This window comes from Clytia hemisphaerica, unplaced genomic scaffold, assembly GCF_902728285.1.
Source record: "Clytia hemisphaerica strain Z4C2 unplaced genomic scaffold, Clytia hemisphaerica genome assembly, whole genome shotgun sequence".
In the NCBI taxonomy this organism is placed as follows: domain Eukaryota; kingdom Metazoa; phylum Cnidaria; class Hydrozoa; order Leptothecata; family Clytiidae; genus Clytia; species Clytia hemisphaerica.
In genome coordinates, this window is record NW_027103286.1 from 1,859,154 (window position 1) to 1,884,489 (window position 25,336).

At 35.8% G+C, this 25,336-nt stretch overlaps 2 protein-coding genes across 2 annotated transcripts; both read right to left on the reverse strand.

The window, feature by feature from the left end:
* Positions 1-118: 118 nt before the first annotated feature.
* On the reverse strand, positions 119-19,200 carry LOC136806557 (uncharacterized). The gene is made up of 18 exons (XM_067063147.1): positions 18,888-19,200; positions 18,461-18,701; positions 17,845-17,941; positions 17,551-17,718; positions 17,151-17,241; positions 15,777-16,933; positions 15,266-15,469; positions 14,517-14,706; positions 14,013-14,155; positions 7,952-8,223; positions 5,257-5,478; positions 4,022-4,258; positions 3,567-3,812; positions 3,192-3,340; positions 2,576-2,766; positions 1,713-1,842; positions 1,148-1,421; positions 119-920 (listed from the first exon to the last, which is right to left on the reverse strand). Exons 1-18 carry the CDS (start codon positions 19,129-19,131, stop codon positions 869-871), a joined length of 4,308 nt encoding a protein of 1,435 aa, XP_066919248.1. The 5' UTR covers positions 19,132-19,200; the 3' UTR covers positions 119-868.
* On the reverse strand, positions 10,698-12,214 carry LOC136808065 (uncharacterized). The gene is made up of 2 exons (XM_067064658.1): positions 11,692-12,214; positions 10,698-11,474 (listed from the first exon to the last, which is right to left on the reverse strand). Exons 1-2 carry the CDS (start codon positions 12,212-12,214, stop codon positions 10,735-10,737), a joined length of 1,263 nt encoding a protein of 420 aa, XP_066920759.1. The 3' UTR covers positions 10,698-10,734.
* Positions 19,201-25,336: the final 6,136 nt, after the last annotated feature.

Consider the following 25,336-nt stretch of genomic DNA (forward strand, 5'->3'; position numbering starts at 1 on the left):
TATTATGATGATGATTATACCTCGATTAATTATCTTTTTACATTTTTAAGTAAACAAAAAATAATGCTGAGAGATAAAGGTTGTACTAAAAGGGATAAAAAAAAATGCAATAAAAATCTGTCGTAATCAAAATATTTTGTCGACAACAATATGTTGATATTAGAGATATGGAGAGCAAACACCTTTAAAATGATAGCAATGGAATCAATGACTGAATAACCCAAATATAAACTGTGGCAAAAGAATTTCAGGATACCTAGGATTGGGTTTTCATGATATGAAGATGAGATGGTTACAGTAATGGTAAGAGGGTAAAAATAAAATTAATTCCAAAAAATATCCAAAAAAGTTCCATAAGAAACTAAAAAAAAACATGATAATACCTAATCTATAAAAAAATTCAAGCTTCTCTAAAAAAAAAGTATTATTACAGTATCAAAATAATGTCATTTAAAGATAAGGATTGGTCCGAGCTCTAAATAGAATCGAGCTTGGTTTTGAGGTAGAGTTGTTGATTAGACCTTTACTAGAGCGACATAAAAAACATCCGAAAGATTTGATTCATACCATAGACACTTGAAAATAGACCTTTGAATGAACAACTCCTAATAATGGCTGTAATCGAACAGAGGATTCATCATTGAAGATCTCGTCAACTAAATTATAACCTATGTAATAACAGTTATTAAGGGAGTTTCTCCTTGACGGGGACTGGGAATAAGTTCGACTTATAGAAAAAATCGAATAATAGAATAATAGAAGTTCGAATAAGCGAGGGTCTAATGTAGGTTGGCCCAAGCAATGGGCGTACTGAACAAGGGAATATATTTTGATAATTTATGTACAAAAGAAAAATAAGGGGACGGACTTACCAAGGGCTTGTATCGGTGTCAATTGCTATACAATTATAAATGGCATACCTAAATGTGAGAAAATCGAATATTACCATGCAATCTTTGACTGGCTTTGTACAGGCCTATACGAAGTCAATTTAAGATGTCAAAATAATCGCTTAATAAACTGTGTCTTCTTGATTACAAAACCTCAGTAACGGGATATCTTAGTCTTTTGCAAATTTTAATCCGAGGGATCAGTACTCATATTCATAGTAATCTATTAGAATCATACAATGAATTATATTTCCCACCTTAATTTCTCAGTCGCAATTTCAGCAGTCGTGTATTCCGGTAAGAACAAATTACTACCACAGGTACTTGCGCTCGGTAAGATTGAATTCAGTGACTGAGAAAGTGTACCGCCTTCCGACGATGCTCGGAAAACGATGAAAGGACTGGGTAATCGTTTTCGGCCGGTGATGAAACGTAAGAAACGGCTCCGTTCTTCGTCGGTGAAAGTGGAAAGAGCGGCCCACATGTGGTTGACGCTTGGTGAGGATGATGACAAACCATCACCATAACGACCTACAAAACAATGAAAATGATATATAATGAAATACTGGACAAAGCCAATGAAAACAACAGCTAATAACAATTGAGGCTAATTTGCGTCCGTCAAAACTCCATATCGTTAAATAGACTATTAGCGATAAAATGCCTTCAAATATCCATCTCAATATCAATGACTACTACAATATATTGTTTGAATAGCAAACATTACAAAGCTGACAAGTTTCGTCTCTAAATTCGAAGAAAATCTTGACGTTCGAGATATAGAAAGTCAACTAAAGTCAGACATCATGTGAAATTTCTTACAATTTGCTTTGAGATCAGCCACAGAGATGTTTGGGTTGCCACAGACACCACGTTCAAGACGACTCCAAGTTAAACAGGAGAGAACGGGCTCTGGAAGGACGGTCAATAAACCTCCTCGTAATGTTTTCAGCTGAAAGATAGAAAGAAGAATCGTTTAGTCAGTAGGCTTATAAATGCAAACATGTTTTTTTTTTCACACTGTGATTTTCGTCTGAGACGAAAGTGGATTTTAAACTGTCAATAGCACATGTTCTTGAAATTATTGTGAATTATACAGAATCTTGAGACGGAAGAACCTCTTTGTAGACTTCGCTGAGACGAAAGTACTTTTAGCACAGTATTACACGTTTTTTTTTTTATTAGAACCTAGTTTATAAGAACATATAGGCTGAAATTCGTCGAAAAATTAAGAACATCTTAAGAACATGCCCAGCCTCAGTTTGGAAAAAAATGACAAGAAACTACAATTTTTTCCTCTTTTTAAGCAGTTTTAACCAAATTTAGGGGTGGATCTTCTAAAGTCAAGAGTCAAATATTGTCCAAATTTTGTCAAATTTAAGTGCTCTTTATTTTGTATCATATTGTCGATTTAGAGTAGTCTGAAAAATTAAGAACGCATTTAAGAACATTTTAGGCTGAAAATTGCTAAAAAAATAAGCACATCCAGGCTCAGCCAAATTTTAGGTGTTCTAATAAAAAAAAAACGTGTATCTATATTCAAAATTTTCAATTTCCACTAAGTTAAGGATATTAAGACGAGCCATCAACCCCAGGCTATTTTTGGTCATCAAACAATTGAAAACAATTTCAAAACCGAATAATACTGAAAAAGCTTTTTCAAAAAGACACATCGGTGTAATCACCTGTTCTATACTCTCCATCATCCGTGCTTTTCGGACCATTTCTGAATATTTTGTACGGTCTTCGCATTGCACTACCATATCGAAACCACCAGGGAGGAGTTCGATTTCTTTTTGGTTGCTGAGCATGGTGGAGTATGTCTGTTCCACATTCAATGCTTTGTATGCGTCTGCTTCCAAATTAGCAAGCCCGTCTGCAAACGAAAAGACCAACATGTTTTGAAGAAGAAGAGTTTGGTACAGGCTAATTCAGCGTATCAATGGTGTTTGTCTTTTGCTTTTAAGATCGGATAAACTATGCGCAAAAACTCCCCTTCGCCGTATCGCACAATTGAATTCAAGCGAAATATGTCCGGGACATTTCACACATTCTTCGGCGAAAAAAAAGTCTAAATCCTCTATTTATTGGCAGAAAACGACAATTTTCAAGTCTGCTCGCGGAATTAAATAGACACGAAATAATTCAAAATAATGACCAACGAAATTGAACCCAAGAGATTTGACCTTAAGCATTAAACATTAAAAAGGCACGGGTTGGATTTTTCAAAAAAAAAAAACTTAATAAAATTTTGAATAGAAAAAAGTAGTTGGAGACATGAAAAGATCCTTTGTTACTCACCGGTATTTCTGACAGCAGCATCATCGATATGAATGAAATCGTCTTTCCAAGAAACGTGTTCACCAACCAACATCTTCCACAGCATCGGAGGTAAAGATAAAGGTAACGTCTCTCCAGTTCGAAAACATGCTCCGAATAATTGACCAAGCCTGACAAAAGATAAACATTCATAATACTTTCAAACAGCTTACCGCAAAGAACTTAAAAAAAGTTTCTATCAAAATTTTTCATTTTACATTTTACATCAATTCTAGTAAGGGCATGTGCAAGGAATAGATAGATTATCTATAGAAACTCAAGTTATTTTTCTATAATATGCCCTGTTTAATATGAAACACACGGATAAGAAATGATTTTCGTCAGGCAACAACCCACCATTTGTAAGCTTCAAAGTTTCGGCAACTTGGGTTCAAAGTGAAACAATCCATGTGTTCACCAACCCTTGTCACGTGATTGGGTGTTCTCACAAGGAATGGAAGACAGTGTTCTTGGTCGAGTAGTGGAGGACAAAGTTCTTCAGACATCTCTGTTAGACTGTCACGGAATCCACCACCTTGGTCAATGATCCCTTCGCCGTAGAATTTCACTTCCCACCATTGACTGTACGATTTTTTATTCCATCTGTGCGTTTGAATCAGAAAAGGTAACTATTATTTTACATGTAAATAGAGCTTTAATCTTTAGTAACCACCTGATAGTGATATGGATTTTCGGCAAACTTTGTTATTAAAAAAACTCCTTTCGATATATCTTCGTCAACAAAAAGTGCTTGTTAAAAAAACAATTACAGAAAAAGTTGAGGAATCAAAAGTCAAGAAAGAAAAACATACCGATAATGTAAGAAATCTTTGTTTTTGAGTGACGAGAAAATCTGCATGAAAACAGTGGACGGTTGACCGTGTTTGTATCTCTCGTTGACTGGCACCCTTCGATCGACGCGAATGATAGGTTTGACGCTAGGTGCCGCGCGTTCAGTGGAACGTAACATTTCTTTAACGAAGTTTTGACGTTTTTTGGAAAGAGGCAGTAAGAATCGACAATGTTGTAATATGGTTTCGGGATGATATCTATGAGAAAAGATAACAGTTAAAATAGATTACGATCTTCCTTTTTCACGAAAATACTCATTTCAGGCTTAAAATTGAAGATTTTCTTTAACCTTTCCAACGGGCAACATTTTTCTATCTTCAGCCCATCTGCGCGCAACGTTTTTTGATGAAAATGCAATTTTCACGATAACCGTTATAACTTTTTGAAAAATTAACTTCAGAAAAGAACCCTTATATTTTTGGAAAGCCCTACCTTTCCCCTTTCTAAATATGTTTAACTGAGTACTCCAAACAATTTTGGACAGAAATTATGAAGCCAGACAAAAGGTATATGAAAAATCAATGTCGCGAAAAAGTCATTTTTGGTGCAAAACTTCAAAAAATTATAGAGAACTGAAAAATTAATTAAAACACTTACTTATTTCTTTAGAAGGTTCCTTTATAGTTAGGTAATACAATTCTTGGTCTAACCTTTTCTATTTTTGAAAAATGTTGCGTCATACCAAAACAAACCCCGATTGTTTCTTATCGAAAATTTCAAGCTGATTCCGATTTTTTAATCGGTTTTACCGTATCTCTATATAAAGGTCATCTTCAAAACGTATCAGATACGTTTTTCGGAACGTATGCAAGACGCATCAGATACGTCTTTCGGGCTTGAAAGGTTAAGACTTTAGAATGCTAACAATGACTTGTTGTTATGGTCTATAAATTTTCAGGATGAGAATTTTTAAGTTTCATTTATTGGTTAGACGGAGACGTTAACGGATGCTAATAAATCATGGGAAACATTTTTGAGAGAAGAAGAGACTCTATAGTGAGTTTATGTATCTGTGTATTTCAGCGACAGAGACGGTCTGCTTCTGATTTGTCTAGATCCTAATTGGTTGAAAACGACGACACTTTCACAGTTCCTTGATTTTGCAGGTCAAAACTGTGGGTTATTCCAAATTGCTTCAGTCACTCCACCGTCCTCATAAGTGCAAAATACATAACTCGCAAACTCGCGTACATACCTAGCAGAGGGCAACAGCGTTGCTTCACTTTCTTTTGGCTTCTCTTCGACTTGAAAGATACCATCGTTTGAATCTCTTGACAACTTTGAGGAACTCACTCTTAGCTTCTTCAAAATGGTGTCTGCTTTTTGAACGAATTTTGAGAAGTTGGATAAATCGTTCTCGGCACCTCGAAGATATCCCATGCCTTTCTTTTTCAACGATTTCAATTCGTTCTTTAATCTATAAAAATAATTAAAATACATACAAAAAATAATGCACGGTCTAATTTTTTAAACTAAAATAGTTTCAGCTTCAAAAAAACTCTGGGAGGTATAACGAATCACATGACAACCAAGAAGAACTAAAGTCTGTCCAGATATAATTGGCAGTGGAAACAAGAATGCCTGTAACTTTTGATAGTCAAATATAATTATGGAAATTTTTTTTGCTTGTTTTAGAGAATCAAAAGCGCTGTATTTGAATGTATTTTTGGTTGAAAAATTCGCGATTTTTAGCGGTTAAATTTGCGATTGCAAAAATTGAGCTTTTTTTCTACTTATGCTATAACGTTCATTTTTACACCAGTGGTAGTTCAACCTTAGGTTAAGAAGTTTGTTAAATTTCAAGGCAAACAAAAAAGTCCTTCAGAAGATATGGGACCCGAAATACCCCTTGGTAGCACTTTTCTGTGAAATATCAAATCTCCAACTTATAACTAAAAACAGGGGTTATGTCATCTTTTTTGAACAGTGCAATTAAAAGTTGGAAAATGTTAAGTTTTGGTGCATTGGTATTGTTGCTATTGGTATCATTTATTATTTCGAAACGAAGTCAAATCACAGTATAATTGTTTTTATTGAAAAGATAAGCATGAACTTATATTGCCTTTGTTATTTTTAAGTCTTAAGAACTTTGCTAATTCCCAAAACACTAAACACAGTTTGGCTATGAGGTCATTAAAGAGATCGTAAAATGTGTTATGATCGAAAAACTGTTTTATCAATCATATCACTACCCCCGTTTTAAGTAATAAGTTGGAGATTTGATATTTCACAGAAAAGTGCTACCAAGGGGTATTTCGGGTCCCATATCTTCCGAAGGACTTTTCTGTTTGCCTTGAAATTTAACAAACTTCTTAACCAAAGGTTGAACTACCACTGGTGTAAAAATGAACGTTATAGCATAAGTAGAAAAAAAGCTCAATTTTTGCAATCGCAAATTTAACCGCTAAAAATCGCGAATTTTTCAACCAAAAATACATTCAAATACAGCGCTTTTGATTCTCTAAAACAAGCAAAAAAAATTTCCATAATTATATTTGACTATCAAAAGTTACAGACATTCTTGTTTCCACTGCCAATTATATCTGGACAGACTTTAAATATTTATATTAAATATTATATACTAGCCGGTACCCGGCGTCGCACGCCGGTTAAGCTGTAGCTGAACGCACTAAAAGTCCTTTGGATGTTGAATCTGGATTAAAAAAGCGATCAAATGAAAAAAAGAAATCTGTACAACGTTTAACTCTAACCTTCCCCGGGTGTCTTATCTTTAAACCATATTTGGATCGTTTACTGCCCCCCCCTCCCGAGACATAATTTTTTGTTTAAGTCAAAAGTTATCAGAAAGAGCATCGTTTACCGTACCAGTGTCGTTTGAAACGACTCTGCAGGTAGTTATTTTTCTCGCTTCGCTCGCGTTAAATATGCCGTCCAGTTTGAATGACAATTTTTCAGGAAAAGTGGGAAGGTCGAAAAGAATAGTGCAACTTTTTGTTTTTATCAGATCGAAAAAATATAAAATTCGAAGTTGCTTTTTTAAACCCTTGTCATAACTTTTCGAATTTAAAACATAAAAAATGACGTACACGCTTTTTAGCAGTAACGACCAATGAAGTATAAGCCCGAAGGGCTAGAAGTCAATCTCCTTGGTAGGATTTGAAGCCAACAAATCCTACCAAAGTTGCGCGGCCTTGAGCGGCTCGCCTGGTTTTTACACAAATGACAGATTGAAACTAAGATTTACCTCTAAATTTCGAAAAATATCAATCGTAAACAAAGGAATTGCTAGATTCAATCTGTCGTCAAAATGCGGCGCATTTTTTAAGGCTTCACTTTTTCTTGCCTGAGAAAGGTTAGAGATTGAACTTTAGCTCTTCGGGCTTTAAGCTCAATGGGTAACGACGGCTTGAATATTTTTATAAGAAAAAAGAAGTGAACTAATTTTTTCTTATTATGCTTTATATTGCCCTTTTGTTGTTGTCCACAAACCTTTTTATGTTTTGATTTACTTTTGAAATATTCTTTTCTATGAAATGAAATTGTTTTGTTTTGAAAAGAATTCGAATGTCATTAATAAAATACGATCGTTAAATACATTTGAAAACATTTAAAACAAAAGAAGAGAGAAAAAGGCAAGTTTGGGCAGAAGTTAAAATTACTAAATGTAGATGGGCCTTAAATTTCAGAACAAAGGCTTAATAAAGTCTAAACCAAGCTCTATCCGATCTTTTGCAAATGGCGCGAATTCAAAAAAACAAATTTGTGGAGCAAGAGACTAAAAGTCATAATTTTAAAACACAAACAAAGCGAAAACGAAAGTGGTGACACACAGACACACAAAGCACCGCTATTAATATATAGATTTATATATTAGGTATTTGTGGCAGAAAAAAATCAAAAAGAAAGCTAATATTTTGGTAAAATCGTACCTAGAATCTAAAGTCAACAGTTGTTCCAACATGCTCAGGATTTCCTTCTTTTCATACATTTGAATTTCACGTTCTGCATTAATGCGATCACGTTTCACGATCAATGATTGACGTTGTTGTTTGCGTTCGGCGACCATCTGTTGTGTTGTGCTACTCACCTGTTCGGTCGCCACTCCACCGCTTGGTGTACCGGTTGAGGCGCCGACGAGATTTCCTGATGGTTCTAATTGGACGTCTACTAGTAGTTTTTGTTGCTCGTCAATCAAATGTACCTGATATTTAAAAATGTTTTTTAATTTTTGGCAAGTTATAGTTAAAAAGAACGGTCCCTGTACCCTTTTTTTTTTGCAATCTCATGCAATTTTTCTCAAGTAATTCTAAGATGATATCAGTTGCCATTACACTCTCGAAAAAGAAGTTAATCTTTGTAATCTCGTGGTTGATTTAAATTCGATTGACGTTTTTGTTTACGTTAATTTGTAATTTCCCGCGAACTTGTAATTTCCCTCCTAGCTTTTGTAATTTGCCTAGATTTTGTAATTTCCCGCAGAAGTGAAATTTTCATCGTTTGGAAATTCATCACCTTTTTCGACTTTCTTACTAACTTCAAAGGCTTAAGTAAATAGAATACCATCCAATTAAAACTCGATTCGCATTTCTAAGACTTTTTTGAGACTTAATTTTCAGATTGATTTCCAGTGTTAAATTGACGTCTTTCAGAATTGTTAAAATTTCAATCCAACCCATTAGATTAACCAGGAATCCCATGCTTGTTTTCGTGAAATTCTGGATTACCCTCGGTCAAATTTCGAAACGTTTTAAATTACCCTCGGTCAAATTTCGAAACGTTTTAAATTTCCCTCGTTGCACTCGGGAAATTTCAAAAACTTTCAAAATTGACCTCGGGAAATTTATCCCGAATTTCCCTTATAACCATGAGATTACTAGTACTAATAAAAGGACTGATATCATAATCATGCCCTTCAACCCAGATAGTTTCAAATCAAATCTCTGAGCAATGGGTGAGTAGCCTATAAGATCGAACTGCCCAGATATTTATGAACTTTATCCTATCTGAGAGTCATTTAGCACTTAATTTGGTGGCTTGAAATCACTTGAACATAAAGTACAGTGGAGTCTCTTTAAAGGGACATAAAAGTAGTAAAATGTAAACATAGCGCGAACCACGTGTCATTAAAGAGAACAATTCAAATCACGTGTCCAAAACAAACTTGTAAAACAATTGAAACAATCAAAATCAGCCATATTTGTTTTTATTTTTTATTTTGGCATATGACTTTGTTTTGATTTTGTATCCCGCTGCATACGGTTTGTTTACAAATTTCGTCAGCTTTTAATCGACCCCTTAAATCGAACAGGTTTCAGTTTTAAAGCAATGCCTTTTAAACCTTATTTCATAACTCGAATTTCCTAACTTGAACAAATTTAGTTGTGATGTCGTTATTGAGCAGTGGTCAAAGCAGTTTTTTTCTGTGAGACGGAAAATTTCCTAACAGAGATATTTTGTTATATAGTGACACCCGCAGGCCCCACCATGGTTGGGGCCGAGGGCCAGAAATTTTTTCAGATCTTTTACCCCCTAGATTGGCTAAAATGGCACTAAAATTCGTTAATTAAAACAACTCAGAATGTTCTTAAAATGCCTATTATACAGCGAAAATAGGCTGAAACATGAACGTTATACTATGTATATACAAGGTATATATAAATTTTTAAAACTTTGATAGAAATGTTAAGATGAAAACGAGGCTGCAACGTCATCCTATACAATTTCATACAGCGAAAATATGTCTTAAATCGCTGTAAAATGAATAGAAAACAAAATATAAAAGTAGATATGAACGTCATATTGCGTATATACAAAACTTGAAGATGCTCAATTTGATAGAAATGTTAAGATAAAAACGAGGCTGCAACGTCATCCTATATAATTTCAAACTGTCAACTTGCGATAGACTTTTCGGTTTAGCATTTAAGTAAACAAAAAAACTATGAAACTAATCAGCCCTGTCGTAGACATTTTAAATGGAGTGAACAAAACAAAATACGATCCTCGTTGCGGATAAAGAACAAGCAATTGGATTTAAGAGGACTTGAAATAGCTAGAGACTAAAGTTTGTTTTTGCTGCTTTTGAGGGGAAGATTTGTTTCCAGGGTTAATCTTTTGTTTTTGTTGGCAAACTTCTAGCTCGGTTTCTTTCGGATTTGAAACAGATTCTGCTGTTACAGTGGAGCTTTTCTTTCGTTTTCGCTGGCAAACTTCTGACTCGGTTTCTTTCGAATTTGAAACAGATTCTGCTGTTACAGTGGAACTTTTCTTTCGTTTTCGCTGGAAAAACTTCTGACTCGGTTTCTTTCGGATTTGCAAAGATTCTGCTGTTTACAGTGGAACTTTTTTCTTTGTTTTCGATCTCATGGATTTCTTAACCTTTTCACAAATTTCTTCCCGAATGGTTTCAACAACTTTGTGCACGCTTTGCTTCTTCCTTTCAACTGGAATTTTCTAATATGAAACAATAACTCATTCAAAATAAGCAAAACAGTACAGAGAAAAATTGAAAGTTTTGATCACGTCATTCTTAACAATTATTAATTGTAGTCATCTCCTTATTCAACATATTCATCGATTCAGTAAAATGTCAGTCGGTAATCAGTTAGTCATACTGTCATGCTGTACTGTAGATAAAGTCACTGTCAGTTGCCGCTTGTTGAAATTTAATTTTACCTTTGCCCCTAAAGCTTTATTGGAATCACTCTTCTCTTTACGTTTTTTTGGCGATTCGAGTTTTATATCTTGCGTTTGCAGTGCGAACAAAATAAACGGCGTTTGAGTTGATGGGATCATACAAGGGGTCTTTGCGATGGTAAATTTCAGAGGAAGATTTCGACTGTAAGCTGTATTTTACGGTCATGATACCATCGTAAGTTTCCACATTCATGCGGTTTGATTTGCGGTCGATGATGTCATTCATTTTGCTGAAAGATGACTCCACTTGAGGGCCGGTAAAAATTGACAGACAAGCTTTCACTACTTTCGATAAAACAGGGTATTTCTTGGTTAAAAAAACCTTGTTCCACCAATGATCAAGACGAATATCTTTTCCTGCTTCGTTGGTAGTTGATGGAAGACCATCGTCCAATTGAATGCGGGAAACTTCATTTAGATACAATTCTCGATCTTCTTCGCTGCCAAGGATTGTGGGAAAGAAGTCGGAAAGGGTTTTAAGGTGAATGTAAGACTTTCCAGATACGATGTGGTTAGGATCAAGCCCAGCCAAGCATTGTAAAACACGATTAGATAATGGAAAGTTCTTCTGTATGTACATTGCTGTTTCAACGTAGGCTTCCTTAACACATGCTTTGAATTCGTTGAGAGTCTCAATCTTTTTTTCTTCTTTTAATTTCTTACCGAGCGTTCTCGTCATTGTGCCTGTATAGATGTGCTTGCTTTTTCGTAAATTTCCCTTCACGTCAACTTTCTGAAGCTTTGACCCGGTGAGACCTTTAAAAAGAATTCGATTCATTTTCTTTTAGGGAATGTCATGAAATCAAATCCTAAACACAATTCTTTAATTTCTAACCCTTAAAAGTAGCTTTAAACAGACTGATTTGCCAAAATATCTTACTGGTGAAATCAAATCATTTAGATATCCGGGTCAAAAGAAGTTAGAGATATGCATTTTAAGGATATCAACCATTTTGGAAAAGAATAGATATACCTTTGATAGTGCTGTGCTCAATGAAACATGCAAAGAATTCGCGAGTGACAGAGGAAATACTGCTATGAAGTCTATGCACTTGTGGTGACTTCTGTTGAAAGATCAGGACAAAAGATTTGAACAAAGGAAGCACTGCTTGATAGAATTCAGCCACAAGCTTAGTCATGTCACATCTATGTATCAATTTTCCAAAGATGCGTTGTTTTCGTTCCTTGCCTTTTTTAGTTAGACCTTTCTTTCGCATTGTGCTTTGAATTTCAATGATATTTTGTTTGCCTTCCTTGCTGGCATCAACTGTGAGTAGTTCTTTCTCATCTTTGTAAAGAAGGCGATCTTCTTTGGTCATCCAACTGAAATACAACAACCAGAGTGCACTAAACATAGGATAATTTTGGGTTGTTGAATTATATGATGATAACCACCGATGTGCAACTGGTTCGCTAGGCTTGTGGTATTCAGAACCAATGATAAGACAAATATGTTGGAGAGCCTTGCTTAATATCCGCACTGAACTTGACGTCATTGTGAATATCACGCCATAAACTTTCAATGTGTTGTTTGAAGGGTTTGCAAAACACTTTAACAGCATTGTGAACTTTGTGGCATAAATCTCCGTCAATATCAAGCAAATGCAGGGCCTTATCACGGAGCCTAAAAAGATGAAACATGAAGCATAGTCTAAAACAAATACTGTATTGAATAGAGTTGAATGATTAGCCATATATTAGCCATATAAGATAAATTACTCGAAAATGACGTGATTAACTTTTTCTTCAAACAACCGAGAGGAAAATTATCAATAAGACAAGACGAAACCATACACCTTCATAAGACATGCACCTTCATAAGACATACCTTTTCTCGATTCCACTTTTTACACCACGCATGTAAGCTGCTGAATCACTGAGGTCGGAAATCAGATTATCAAATGGAATTTGGTCTTTGGCAAATACATCACAGATTCCTTCGAACAACTCTAAAGCATTGGTTTTGATACATTCGAAAGAGCAATAATGTTCTACAACACATTCACCAATCGATTCATCAAAATATGAGACAAGAATTGTAAAGACTTTCATACCACTTGATGCGGTGCATTCATCAATGTTAATGGAAAAAAGGTGATTTTCGTAGATTACTACTGATTATTTGTCTTCTTTTATGAACACCAAGACCATCCACAATCTTGTAAGTTGCTGAAGTCGCACTGATATTTACTGCATTCAGAGCTTTTGAATCTACACTCAAGTCTTTGCATAATTGTGTTAAGTGAGGAGCAACCGAGAGTGGTAAATTGTGTTCACAAATAAACGATACTATATACGCTTCTATATTACATTTCCGGTCGAGAAGACTTACAAGGGGTTTCTTCACAACAACCTTTCCAGAGTCGCAAAGTTCTTTGTCATGAACATTATCGGCTGCTCCGTAAGGCAATTGGCATGTGGGTTGTTGATCAGTGTTCGTTACAGGCTCGTAATATGATACTGGAAGGGATGTATTACTAACTCTAACTTCTCTCTCCTTCTTATGTTTTTCCTTAGTCTGTGCGTGTTTTCGAAGGTTATTTTTACCCGCAGAACCGTATGATATTGGCGTTTTGCAATATGTACAATATGCATAGCCTGGTTTATTTATCTTGACGATGTAATCTGACAAAAAGTCTTTGTGCGGTCCCAAGTCTCTCTCCTCTAACCAGCACCAACGCCATTTGTTTTTTACTGTACCTTCCAAGTCGCATTGCTCTCCTTTACGCTCTAAAACTTTGTATGTCACGTTGTCTAACACTATGTACTTTTCTGAATCCATTCTTCAAACTTCCGTTAGTAGATATTTAATATAATTTATATTCATCACTTTTTCGTAATTTAACTCTAAAAAATAAATAGAAATGACTGTTATAATATTTCGTGGATCAAAATAACTTTTGCTTACCAACTTACCATAAATCAAACATAAAAAGCCAAGGTTGTGTGTGAATCAGGAAATTTCAAAACAAAAGATACATATTTATTTTAAACGATATTTCGATCTTTACAGATCTTTATCAAATTACCAACTTACCATAAATACTAGAAAACAAATGTATATCAGCCATAAACAGTTTTAATACGAGATTTCTTTCTGAAGGAATTATCAGGGAGTAAAATCACTATTTCTTGCTAAATAACTATTTCTAACTGAGACGGAAAACTTTGACAAAATTTCTTGAGAGGAAATCCGGCGCTTGACTGTTTTTGTTTTAGAGGTTTAGAAAGGGAAAACTAGCCTTTTTAACTTTACGTTATGTGAACTTTGAATGTATTTGAGCTTTGTCCTACCTGTTGATTCAAGAGTTTGACTTGTTCCTTGTACTGTTCATCAATGTTGTCGATTAATCGAACTTTCTTCACCAGGATCAACTGTTGTTTGTGCACGTTGCTCAATTCATACGAAATCATTTTCTCTACTTCGTCCAATAGCTCTACGATAATAAATTGGTAAAAAAGTTGATTGAGAGTTTTCTTAATACCGGTTCTGACTCACTGAAGACGACGGTAAATCAGCACTTTTACCGTCCTCGATTTTGCGGGTCAAAACTGTGGGTTGTTCCAAATTGCTTCAGTCTTTTCTGGCATTTTTAGCCGGAAATTTTTTTTTTTCGAAAATCGGGCTCCTTCACATTTTGGCCATTACTATTTTGAACCATTGTGCCAAAAATTAGAAAAAACTAATGAGCCAATCTCGAGAAAAGCTGGTAACAAACAGACGGACGGACGAACAGGCAAAGGTTAATTTATAGGACCCAGGTAGGTGTAAAATTTCAAAGCAATAGCAATAAAGACCTTCGTCTTCAGGTGATTTAGCTTGTTGATACGATTCATCTTCAATGGGATTTTCATCATCGCCATTGGATTTGGTACTGGTTATTGGAGAGTCAGTTGTGTCTTCACTTGAACGAGCATCCAAAACATTCAACTGACTGTCCGAACATTTAAAAGATGTGTCCGAAAAAGATTGCAGCGGATATTTTTCCTGTGATGTAAAAAAAGTAATCGTAAAGCGTGGAAATTAATAGAACCAGATTGGTTTAGAGAGGTCCAATTACTCCTATCGTTATGCATTAGTCCGAAGAAAAAAAAGAAAATTCTTTTAACGAGAGTTTTCCTATCAAAGAAACATAATTTTTATAACTACAAAACAAATAATTACTTCGGAATCGAATGCTTTTTCGCTCGTAACAAAGGAGAAAATTCTGTAGCATTCTGTAGCTGGCAAATTATATTTTCTCCTTTGTTACTCGTGATTAATCGTTTTAATTGCCCCCAAATCATAAGATTTTAGTACAAATCATAGAGTCGGTCACATGCTTAAATGCAAAAACTGTATTCTAGGGTTGTATCTGTCATCATTTTTTTCTAATGTTATCAATTGAATCGACTGGCTTTATTTTTCACCGAATGAATGAACTATAATCGAACGCCTCTTGTTTTGAACTAGTTGTGATCCAAAATAGTTTTATATATGATAAAACATTTAAGTAAAAAAAACACGTCCCTAAAAGTATGCGAGCGTGAACAAAACCTGAGTTTACCTTGTAAGGTGTATCAAATTGGTCGCGTTTCAAGGAAGGTCCTACAAGTATCTCCAACACAGAATCCAACACTTTGGCAACACGCTGAAGTCCAATAGCTCTTCCACAGAGCAATGTTGAATCGAAGGACGATAGGGAAGGGTACTTGATCAAATTTGACTGATCAAACATCTCGGGTGTTAGTTCCTTGGGAAAGGAATTACGCTGAAAATAAAAGATTACAGCTTTCTTAAATAAATTAAAAATCATTTACGTTTATTACGTGTGTCGAACTATGTGCAAAGTCTCTACTAAATCATGAATTCATTTGAAATCTCAGTCCTCAAAGGGAAAGTGAAAACGGCTTATATGATAGAGAATATCATTCTTCCGTAACTCTGAAACCAATCTATATCTCCATTGCAATAATAGGAAGTTTAAGAACAAAGATACTTCCAACTGGTTTCATAGTTTGGGATTTAAAATTCGTAAGGTCCAAGATGTATAGGTTACTTCATGAAATGGTACGTACCACTATTTCATTGTCTCCTCCTTTACGAAGATTGACCATGTAATCAATCAAATCTCGATCATGTTTATGTCTCCATTTGGTTGTTGAAACTTCTGATAACCGTAAGGACATCTCTTCGTTTATATCAATACTGACAAGCTTCTTAGCTTTCTTTTTCTGCTGGTGGTTGTTGTGAGAGCTTTGTGGTGACGTTAAGGAAGTGTCTTTTTTTCTCGTTGATTTAGTAGCTTTCTTTTCATCTTTTAAAGGAGATAATTTATCCTTTACAGTTTTATTTGTGATACTAGGTTTTTCATCGTAAGGTACTGACTCCACGACTTTATCGACAAGATCGTTAACTAGTTCTTTAATTTCAAATGGAACTGAATCCAAAGTTTCGTTCGTTTTGCAAGCATTTGTCGAATCGATCAACTTGTTCTTACTCGATTTGGATTTTTCATTTTTCGAACTCGTTTTGAATAATAAAGTTTGTGCAAGTTTTTTAGGGTTTCCTTGATGTGTTATATCAAGGCCTTTAAGTTGAAAGGTTTGCTTTTTCCGTTCAGTTGTAGTTGTACATGTTGAATAATAATATTCGAGCACGTTTTCCCAAAGTTTGTCATTACACGTGTGTTCCCATTCATTACTACAACTTTTCCCTGTCACATCAAAATCATAATTCTCGTATTCGATAATTTCCTTTTTAGCTCCTATATCAGTATTGGCGTCTAGTTGTGATCCTCTAGATCCGGTCGACCTATCAACTTGAAATCTGGTCCGAGTTGCACCAGTAACCGATGCAGTTGGACCAACAGTGATACTTCTAGGTGATCTTTGCGATCTGAAAACCAGAGGAGAAGTTGATTCACTCAGCTGTGATGTCCTTCTTGAGCGTCGTCGACCAGTGTCCAAATCTGAAGATGCAGTCAATAAGAACTCTTGAATGGTCATCAAATGAGAACTAGAATCTTCAACTTGTGATTGAATCTGCTGCAGTTGTAAGGTTGACGGTGTTGTGCTCAATAACCCTCCATTGGTGATCATTTGTTGGCTTTGTTGTCTTTTACTGGCACCCTTACAGTCAAGAAATTTCTTGTATTGTTTATAATTGTTCATTTGAGTCATGTTGGGAACGTAACAAAATGCTGGAGGGATTGTTCCATTTCTTTCTAAAGAGTCTGAAAATAAGAAGATATGATTAAAATCTTGTTTCGGACCGCTTTGTCTCTCTGTTTTTAGATACAACAAAAGCTGAGCAAGTTCGATTGTCATTTTTGCCATCCCCCACACCCCAGCAATGCTCAAATGTCACAAAATGAAATGAAAAATACCATTCTCATGAGGAAAAGCGTGTAGATGAATCACATTCTTTTTTAAAATAAAAAGTTAAAATACCAAGACTATGTTGAACAGCCCTCAATCTTGCCATCTTTTTGCGAGCAGCACTTGAACTGACTGGAAATTTGGTCGACGGAAAGATGATTTTCTAAAGGAGAAACAGCATGTTTCAAAACAAGGCAAAATCTAATTATCACAGGTAAGTGATATGCTAATATCTCTGATCACATATTGCTGGAACTGTGTTCGGCTTTGGAGAAAATTATCCCGTATTCATTTCTGGGATTAACAAAGTTGAGACTTTAAAGGTTTTAATTGGCACATTTGAAATTGTTACATAAAACTTTGAAATAATATGGAAGACTGATTGGCTCAACAGGAAACCTTTTAGCAGTAGCCTTTTTAGTGTGTAAAGCAAATGATATAATATTAATGATATACACGAAAGTTGTGTTACCTTTGGTTTCTTTTTGGTTGTTTTGATTGGGAATTGGACAAGTGGAAGCAAACCAGCTTTTAGTTTCGTTTTGTCACTACTTTCTAGTTGTGTCAAAGGGTTGAAGCAAACATCACTAAGCACTGTCTTTACTCCTTCACGGTGTGAAATCCTTTCAAGTTTGACAAGCTGAAACAAACAACCTCATTATAATTCTGATGGAGATGGTATATCATTCTTATCAACAACAAAAGATCAGAAAAAGAGTTAGGAACAGTCTATAAGAATCTGACAAGGAATAAAATTAAATCAAACCTTTGATCCAACTGGAGCAATGAGAAAACCACCGACTTTCAGGAAATCAAGAAAGAATGTGATAGTTCCCAATGGACAAGCACCACCACAGTAAAGTCTACAAAGAGAGGAGAGTAATTTTAATAATGTCAACACATTAGATAGCATACCTATAAAATCCTTTGAGAAAAGTAAATAGCTGTTTCTTCAACAAAGAAAACGGATGATTGCAGTTGCAATCTGAATAAATTTAGAATTACCTTCTTTCTTCTTTTCTTTTTTTATGCCTTTTTTTAAAGCCTCTAGTTATCAGATGCTGCCTCTCTTGAAATTACCAAAATTATGGTAAAAATAGCTTATTTGTGAAAAACACTCAGGCCATATTATAGAAAGGCAGGACAGCCTCCGTTGATGGCCAAAAAGGTTTTTCTACTAATAAGGCTGTTATTACAAATTTTTTAGTGATTTCAGGAGGGGCAACGTCTGATAATCGGAGGCTAAAAGGACATGAAAAATGGCCTGACACTCTAAAAAGTGTCCTATTTTTGGCTAACATTAAACACTGCCATAACCTTCTAGAATATGGCCTGTTCTGTGATATATGGATTATGGATTATATGGAATATGGATTCCTTACCTATCATACTTCATTTGATTTGGGTTCAAACGATAAGCATTTCCAGAAATGAACAAAGGGGGACAAACTTCAACTGTGTCTTGTGGACCATTTCTGAGGAAATCTTTGACATGGTCTTTAGCAAAATTAACTAAATCTTCATGTTGCTCTATACCATGATTTACTCCATTTGGTTTGATCAGGTATCCAACCAGACAAGAGAAATAGCCTGTGCCACTCCCAATGTTCAAAAATGACATTCCTGGAATTAAAACAAAAGAGTAAGTAGAATAGCCTCTTCATACAAACCTTACTAAAGAAATTGCTGAGGTCTATTTAAAAGGAACCTGATTTTAACCACCAAATGGTCATCTAAAATTAGGATTTAAAGTTGTATGTCTGTCTTGTGTTTTATTGTTTTTGAAAACATTTTCAAAATAAAGATTACCAGGTTCCAATTCTAGATCTTCTAAAATTGTAGCATAAATATGAGGTGCTGATAGGTGGAGATGAGGTTGGCCTTTTATCGGAACATCAGAAAATGCTTCTGAAAGAAGGTCATTAGACACAAACGCAGCACGGTTGACACAACGAAATGCATTCTCAACTTCTTTTGTTTGGATGATTGCCAAGCGAGTGAATTTATCCACCATATCTTGGTTGCCCTTGTTTAATGATTGCCATGTGGTCATTTTTAGGTATCAAAATTGTCCACCCAAGAGAAAATTATCTATTTGTAGTGTATTTACATGTTTGTATCTAAATTTAAAAAAAAAGAATTGTGGAATAAAGGATTATTCAATCAACCGATGGCAGAATTCATAAAAAGTATCAAAGTTCTTACAGTTGTCCCAGAACTTCTTTGAAGACCAGTTGTACTTGTACATTTCTAGGCAAAAGAGAAATCATGTACAGATTCAAGTTGCAGTCATTGTGTAATCATTCAGCCTGCAATACAATGCTAACGGCAAGGCACCCCTAATCCATCACAGTGTGTTTGTACTGCAAGGGAAGATATTGTATTTTACAGAACGTAGTACTATAGTTAGAAAAAAACGTGAAAATATCTCCTCCGTATATTACTTTTCTTACTCAAAAACGTAAATTTTATAGCAAGATCTTTATTCTGGGTTTTCTCAGAGATCTTTTCGAACACTGCTAATAAAGTTCAATGGGTTTTCCCTCTTACAATTAATCAATGTGGATGCCTTTTATTAGATAAGTCAATATCCGGCCAAAATAAATTAAAGCGCTTCATGCGAAAGCTAGATCAAAGAAATTAGACTTCAAATCTTTTTACATTCGAATGTTTATGTGTTTACCTTTTTTTAAGAAAGAAGAGGGGAAATCTTTCTGACCTGTTGCATTTTCTTATTATTTATGCTGAGGGATTATGATTCGAATGTTTTCTGTTTCGTTCGGATTCGAAAAGTAAACATCATGTCTCTGGGGAAATCCCTCTGATTGGAATGTTTATACTTAAGAACTCTTCTAAAGCGGTTTTTTTAGTTTTAGCCTCTACAAAGAAGAGTTTTAGAAAATATAAAATCGTTCTGTAAATTACACAATACTATTATGCATTATGTAATATGCATTATGTTCTATACATTTTGTACCTGCCGATTCCAAAACACCCAAGCAAAAAAACATTAATATTATAAAAATGTTGAGAATCATTTATCCCGACCAGATTCAAACTTACTACCAGTGAGTGGGCCCACACTCAGTCTGAGGGCTGAGTTCCGTCTTGCCTTGGGTTGTTGAGCGCTGCCTAAGCTCTCCTGTGGCCATGGCTTTTCACAAATTGCAGAAGACACATCTGGACTTCTCTAATTTCCTCTTCTAATTGTGACATGCTTCTTTAGAGATAGAATAATAGGAAGATCAGAATCACTGATGGACTTCTCAACTGATTGCTAAGCTAGGAAAATCAGTTTCAAACTGTTTTAATCAGTGATTCCAACCTTCCTAATATTCCTATCTCGTCTAAAGAAGGGTAACAAAGTTAGAAAAGGGATGTCAACATAGACCAATTTACAGTACTTTTCAGTCTCTAGAGTTTGTAGTTTTTTTAACTTTTGGGACTTTATTTATAATACCGCCAACTGCTCTAACTTGGGACTATCTGACAAAACATGGAACGGCAATTCGGCCACCATTTCACTGAACCTCCAAAGTCATTTGATTTGAGTTAATGAACGGGGTATTAAAAAATACATGATTTCTCTTTCACACCGAGTAGGCTTTTAAATCAAAATATGAAAAAAATCTGTAGTGGAACACACGCGAATGTCCGGAACAAAGAAGACCAAATTAGTGACAAATTGATGGACAAAACATCACTTGCACGGCAAGTTACACATTTGTTATTTGTTAATCCCATCGGGCGATAGGTGGTTAGGCAGCGGGCGTTCTCTAATTATCCAATTGACGTCCTGTCATTTTGAATGAAAACAATAAAGTTAAAAAGGGCGCGCTATCAGTGAAAGTTATTGTGCCATATTATGACAGAAAGTATGATTCCAGATCTGAAAAATATATTTGTGTCTTTCACTTTTATCCAGACGTAATTAATCGAACAGCTCGATTACCAAACTAATCAAACTTTGTAGAACTTATTAGAAAAACAATAGTTTGATTAAATTCTTTAATCAAACTTTTCAAAAGTTGCCAAAATTGTGAGTATTCAATTAAGTTCGACAAAACATATTATGTTTGAAAAAGTTTGACAAAGAGAAATGTTCGACAAATTCGACAAACAACTCAGTTCGATAAAGTTTGACAGCAAGAAATGTTTGACGAATTCGTCAAAAAACTCCGTTTGAAAAAGTTTGACAACAAAAAATTGCCTCCTTTGGGTACTACCGTGGACGGTCCCTGGGGGTCCTGGCCAAGGTCGTGGGGGTCTGATTGGTGCCTGGTCATGGGGATGTGAGAGTACACGTCTGCACCGTAGGGGGTTCTTCAAAGTTCCTCAAAGTGTTGTCAAAAGCCGGCAAAAATTGCGAAAAATGACCTCCTTTGGGTACCAGCCCCGATGGGACCAATAGAGGCCTCTACAGCCCCCCACAGCCTACAACAGCCCTTTCGGACCCCTTTGGACCGCTTTGAATACCCTCTGCCTTGCTTTCCCTCAAAGCCAGCATCCTCTATCAGTCATCCGAAGCCTTTAAAGGCTTGGAAAGGCGGAAAAGCTTGAAAATTGGTCAAAATTGGAAAAAAAATGATCTCCTTTGGGTACCACTGCGGACAGGGGTCCCGGCCGGTGTGCCGGGGGGTCCGATTGGTGCCCACTGGTCGGGGGGATGTGAGGGTACACGCCTGCACCAGGGGGGGTGCTTCAAAGTTCCTCAAAGAACTTCTTTTAGGTTCATTTGTTTTATTGAGACTACAAGATAACTTAGTGAACTCTTTCCTTAAAGGAATGGTTCGGTAAAATTTTAACTCCTCATATTTTTATTTTATTTGGTTTTAATAAATCAGGAATGCTTGATTTAACTAAAAAAAAATTTTATTTAATGTAGTCCAATTCTTTTGTTTACAGAAAGCCCCTTTTTAAAAAGTAACTTTGTGTATGTGACGTCACGGAGGCTGTTCAGAGAAAAAAATGAGAAAAAAGAAAAATGAAAAAGTGTATTTCAACGAGATAAAATTAGTTTTAACTCATTTTTATAGTTAGTTTGGACTGTTTTCCAAGTGAAGTTGATTTAGGATTCGATTCCAGACACGTGAAATTTACTTTCTTTCCACCATGCCTTGGTGCGGTGCAGTGAACTGTACTAACAACTCATACGTACAAGGAAGAGCAAAAGTATCACTCAAGAGGAGGTGGTTGCAAAATATAATGCGAGAAAACCCCACAAAAAGCATGAAACTGTGTCACTTACATTTCGAGGATGATTATTTCAAGAGAGATTTACAAGTAAGCATGACTTATTGTACATCGTTTACAGCCCTGTGAATCCAGTGAATCAGGTCGACATTCGGCAATGCCGACCTGAAAGCTGACGTAACTTGAGCTGAAGTCGGCTTTTATTTGCCGACATAATTTACACTCTAGGTCGGCGTGGCAACGTAATTTACACTCTAGGTCGGCGTGCCCACAAAAGAAATGTTTTGGGTCGGCAAAGCCAACCTAAAGAGGAAAAATATTATTTGTTAGGTTAATCTAATTGTGTTATCATTTGATAACACATGATAATCGAGCCTCATTCCATTCTCTTTATAAAACATAAAACTTATTAACACAATTATAAAGGATAGTTAAACTAACTGTAGGAAATTTATTGTCTTTGCCGACCTAAACAAGCTACTTAGGATAGCTTTGCTGTCCTAAAATACGGTCAATTTTGGTCGGCACTTATTTGCCGATATGATTTTGTCTGAATTCACAGGGCTGGTTTACTAATGCCTGATAACTCTGTCTCACCCGGTGGTAACTACTGTACTGTAGTGAGAGTCTTTTTCGATTTGTTTTTCTGGAAAATTTGTTTGTAGCTGTAAAGCTTAAAATTGGTTCATTTTTAGCACGAACTCCTTGGACTTGCACCGCGTAGACTGCTGAAGGAAGATGCTATCCCAACTTTGTTCGATCATAACAGAGACAAACAACCATCTAAAAGAAAGTCGAGTGAAAGGAGAGCACAAGAAAAGGCTAAACGTCAGGTCTGTGAAGGAGCCATCCAACATCACAAACTAGTTCAAAGCTTCGAGTGTCAATTGAATACAAAGGAAACCCAAACGGAATCGATGAGAGCTGAAACTTGATATGTTGGAGTCCAATGCAAAATGGAAAATGAACTTACTGATAGACCTACACTACCGGATGAATTGACAGACCCACCAACACACGTACCCGAAATGCCTTTGCTGTCATCTGGCGAGACAGATATAGACAACAAATCTGATGACAAAGATTACCAGAGTGTTATTGGGATTGACACCGAATATCTTGAAGAAGTGTCCGTTGATGCCCCGTCTAAAAGTGCCTTCATTGTTTACTGGGTATCGTTGCTTCTTTTGTTAAAGCGTTGTCTTTACCCTGCCTGTATTTTAACAACAACAATCACCAAAATAGTTTACAAAGGAAGTCAATTGATAATCAGAATGAAATGCCCTGCTGGTCATGACACGACCTGGAGATCTCAGCCTAATTGCAGCCATTATTCAGAAGGAAATCTGGCAAGCGCAGCTTCTGTCCTGTTAAGTGCCAATACGTTTAAGAGGATCGCTACGTTTTTTGATTTGGCAGGTATCCAGTGGTTATCCAAGACCGCGTTTTATGCAATTCAAAAACGTTTTTTGTTTGGAGTCGTTAATAAGAATTACGAGGAACAGTCTAAAAAGGTTTACGAAGACATAAAGAAGCATGGCGATTATAGCTTCTGTGGCGATGGCAGATGTGACAGCCCAGGGCACAATGCAAAGTATTTGACTTATTCTTTTTTGGATAAAATTACGAACAAGATTTTTGAATTTTCTTTAACGCAAGTTACAGAGATGGGAAATTCAAATAGAATGGAAAAAGAAGGATTCAAAAAGGTGATGTCAAAAGTCAAATCAAAAGGTATCACCCCAAAACAAGTGACCACCGACCGCCACAAAGGTATTCGAAAACAAATGCGCGAGCACGAAACTGAAATGATTCACCAGTTTGACATTTGGCATTTTGTCAAGAGCCTAAAGAAGCATTTACGTGCCGCAGCGAAAAAGGCTTCTTGCAAAATCATTGAAAAATGGATCAAGTCAATCGGTAACCATCTTTGGTGGTGTTGTGCTACTTGTGAAGGTGATGAAGAGCTATTGTGTGAAAAATGGACCAGCGTCATCTTTCACGTGCAAAATAAACACCACTGGACTGGGTGTAAAAAGTTCAGGAAATGTTCACACCCCAGGCTCACTAAGAAGGAACAGAAAGCCAAAGAATGGATAAAACCAAACACAGAAGCCTTCACGGTTCTACAAAGTATTCTTCTCGACCCTAAGTTGCTTTCAGAGTTGAAATTTCTTACAAAATTCAGTCATACAGGTATCTTAGAGGTTTATCACTCTCTTTATAACCTTTGGGCACCTAAAAGACAGCATTTCTCATATTCTGGAATGTTTGCAAGAAGTCAGTTAGCAATCATGGATTTCAATCAAGGGAGTGAACTCGGACAAGCAAAAACGAAAGATGGAAATGATCGCTTTGACATCATATCGTCCAAGATCACTAATAACTGGACAGCTAAACCAATCAAGGAGGAAAAAGATCGCACCTATCTGCATAATATGGTAAAAGAGACAGTGCAACTAGCTCACTCAAAGAAGACCTTGCCAACTCCAATAATCCCTAATCTACCTAAGAACATTGCACCAACACCAAAACCTGATAAGCTGGAAGTAATTCAAAACAAAAATGACAGCCGTTGTACATTTTTCAGGATTATTTTTTTATCTTTTTTTAGCTGTATCAACATTATATTCTTTAGATCATTTACATTGTATTCTTTATATCCTAGCTTTTTTTTATATCTAGTATATTACATATTCATTCATACAGGTTAACAAAATTATTCGCCCTCGTCTTTTTCACCTTCCTTATATTTGGTATATTTTCCTTCAGGGTCAGGGAAGGTACTTCGTATCTTTGAAAGCACACACGATGGGATTACTCGGCGATTGTTTTTTCCCAATGTCTTGAAAACCCACCAAGAAAATTGCCTGTATGCTGCGTATCTTAGGGATCTATTCGACGGTCCTATGAAACGGACGATTGTCCTAGGCCTTAGAGTGGGGATTCCTTTTTATATATTATAAAAGATAGTATATAATTAAAAAACGAAATTTTTAAAACTGTACATTTTTATTAGTTATACCATAAATTGGTGATAAAAGAGATGATAAAAAAAAAAAAAA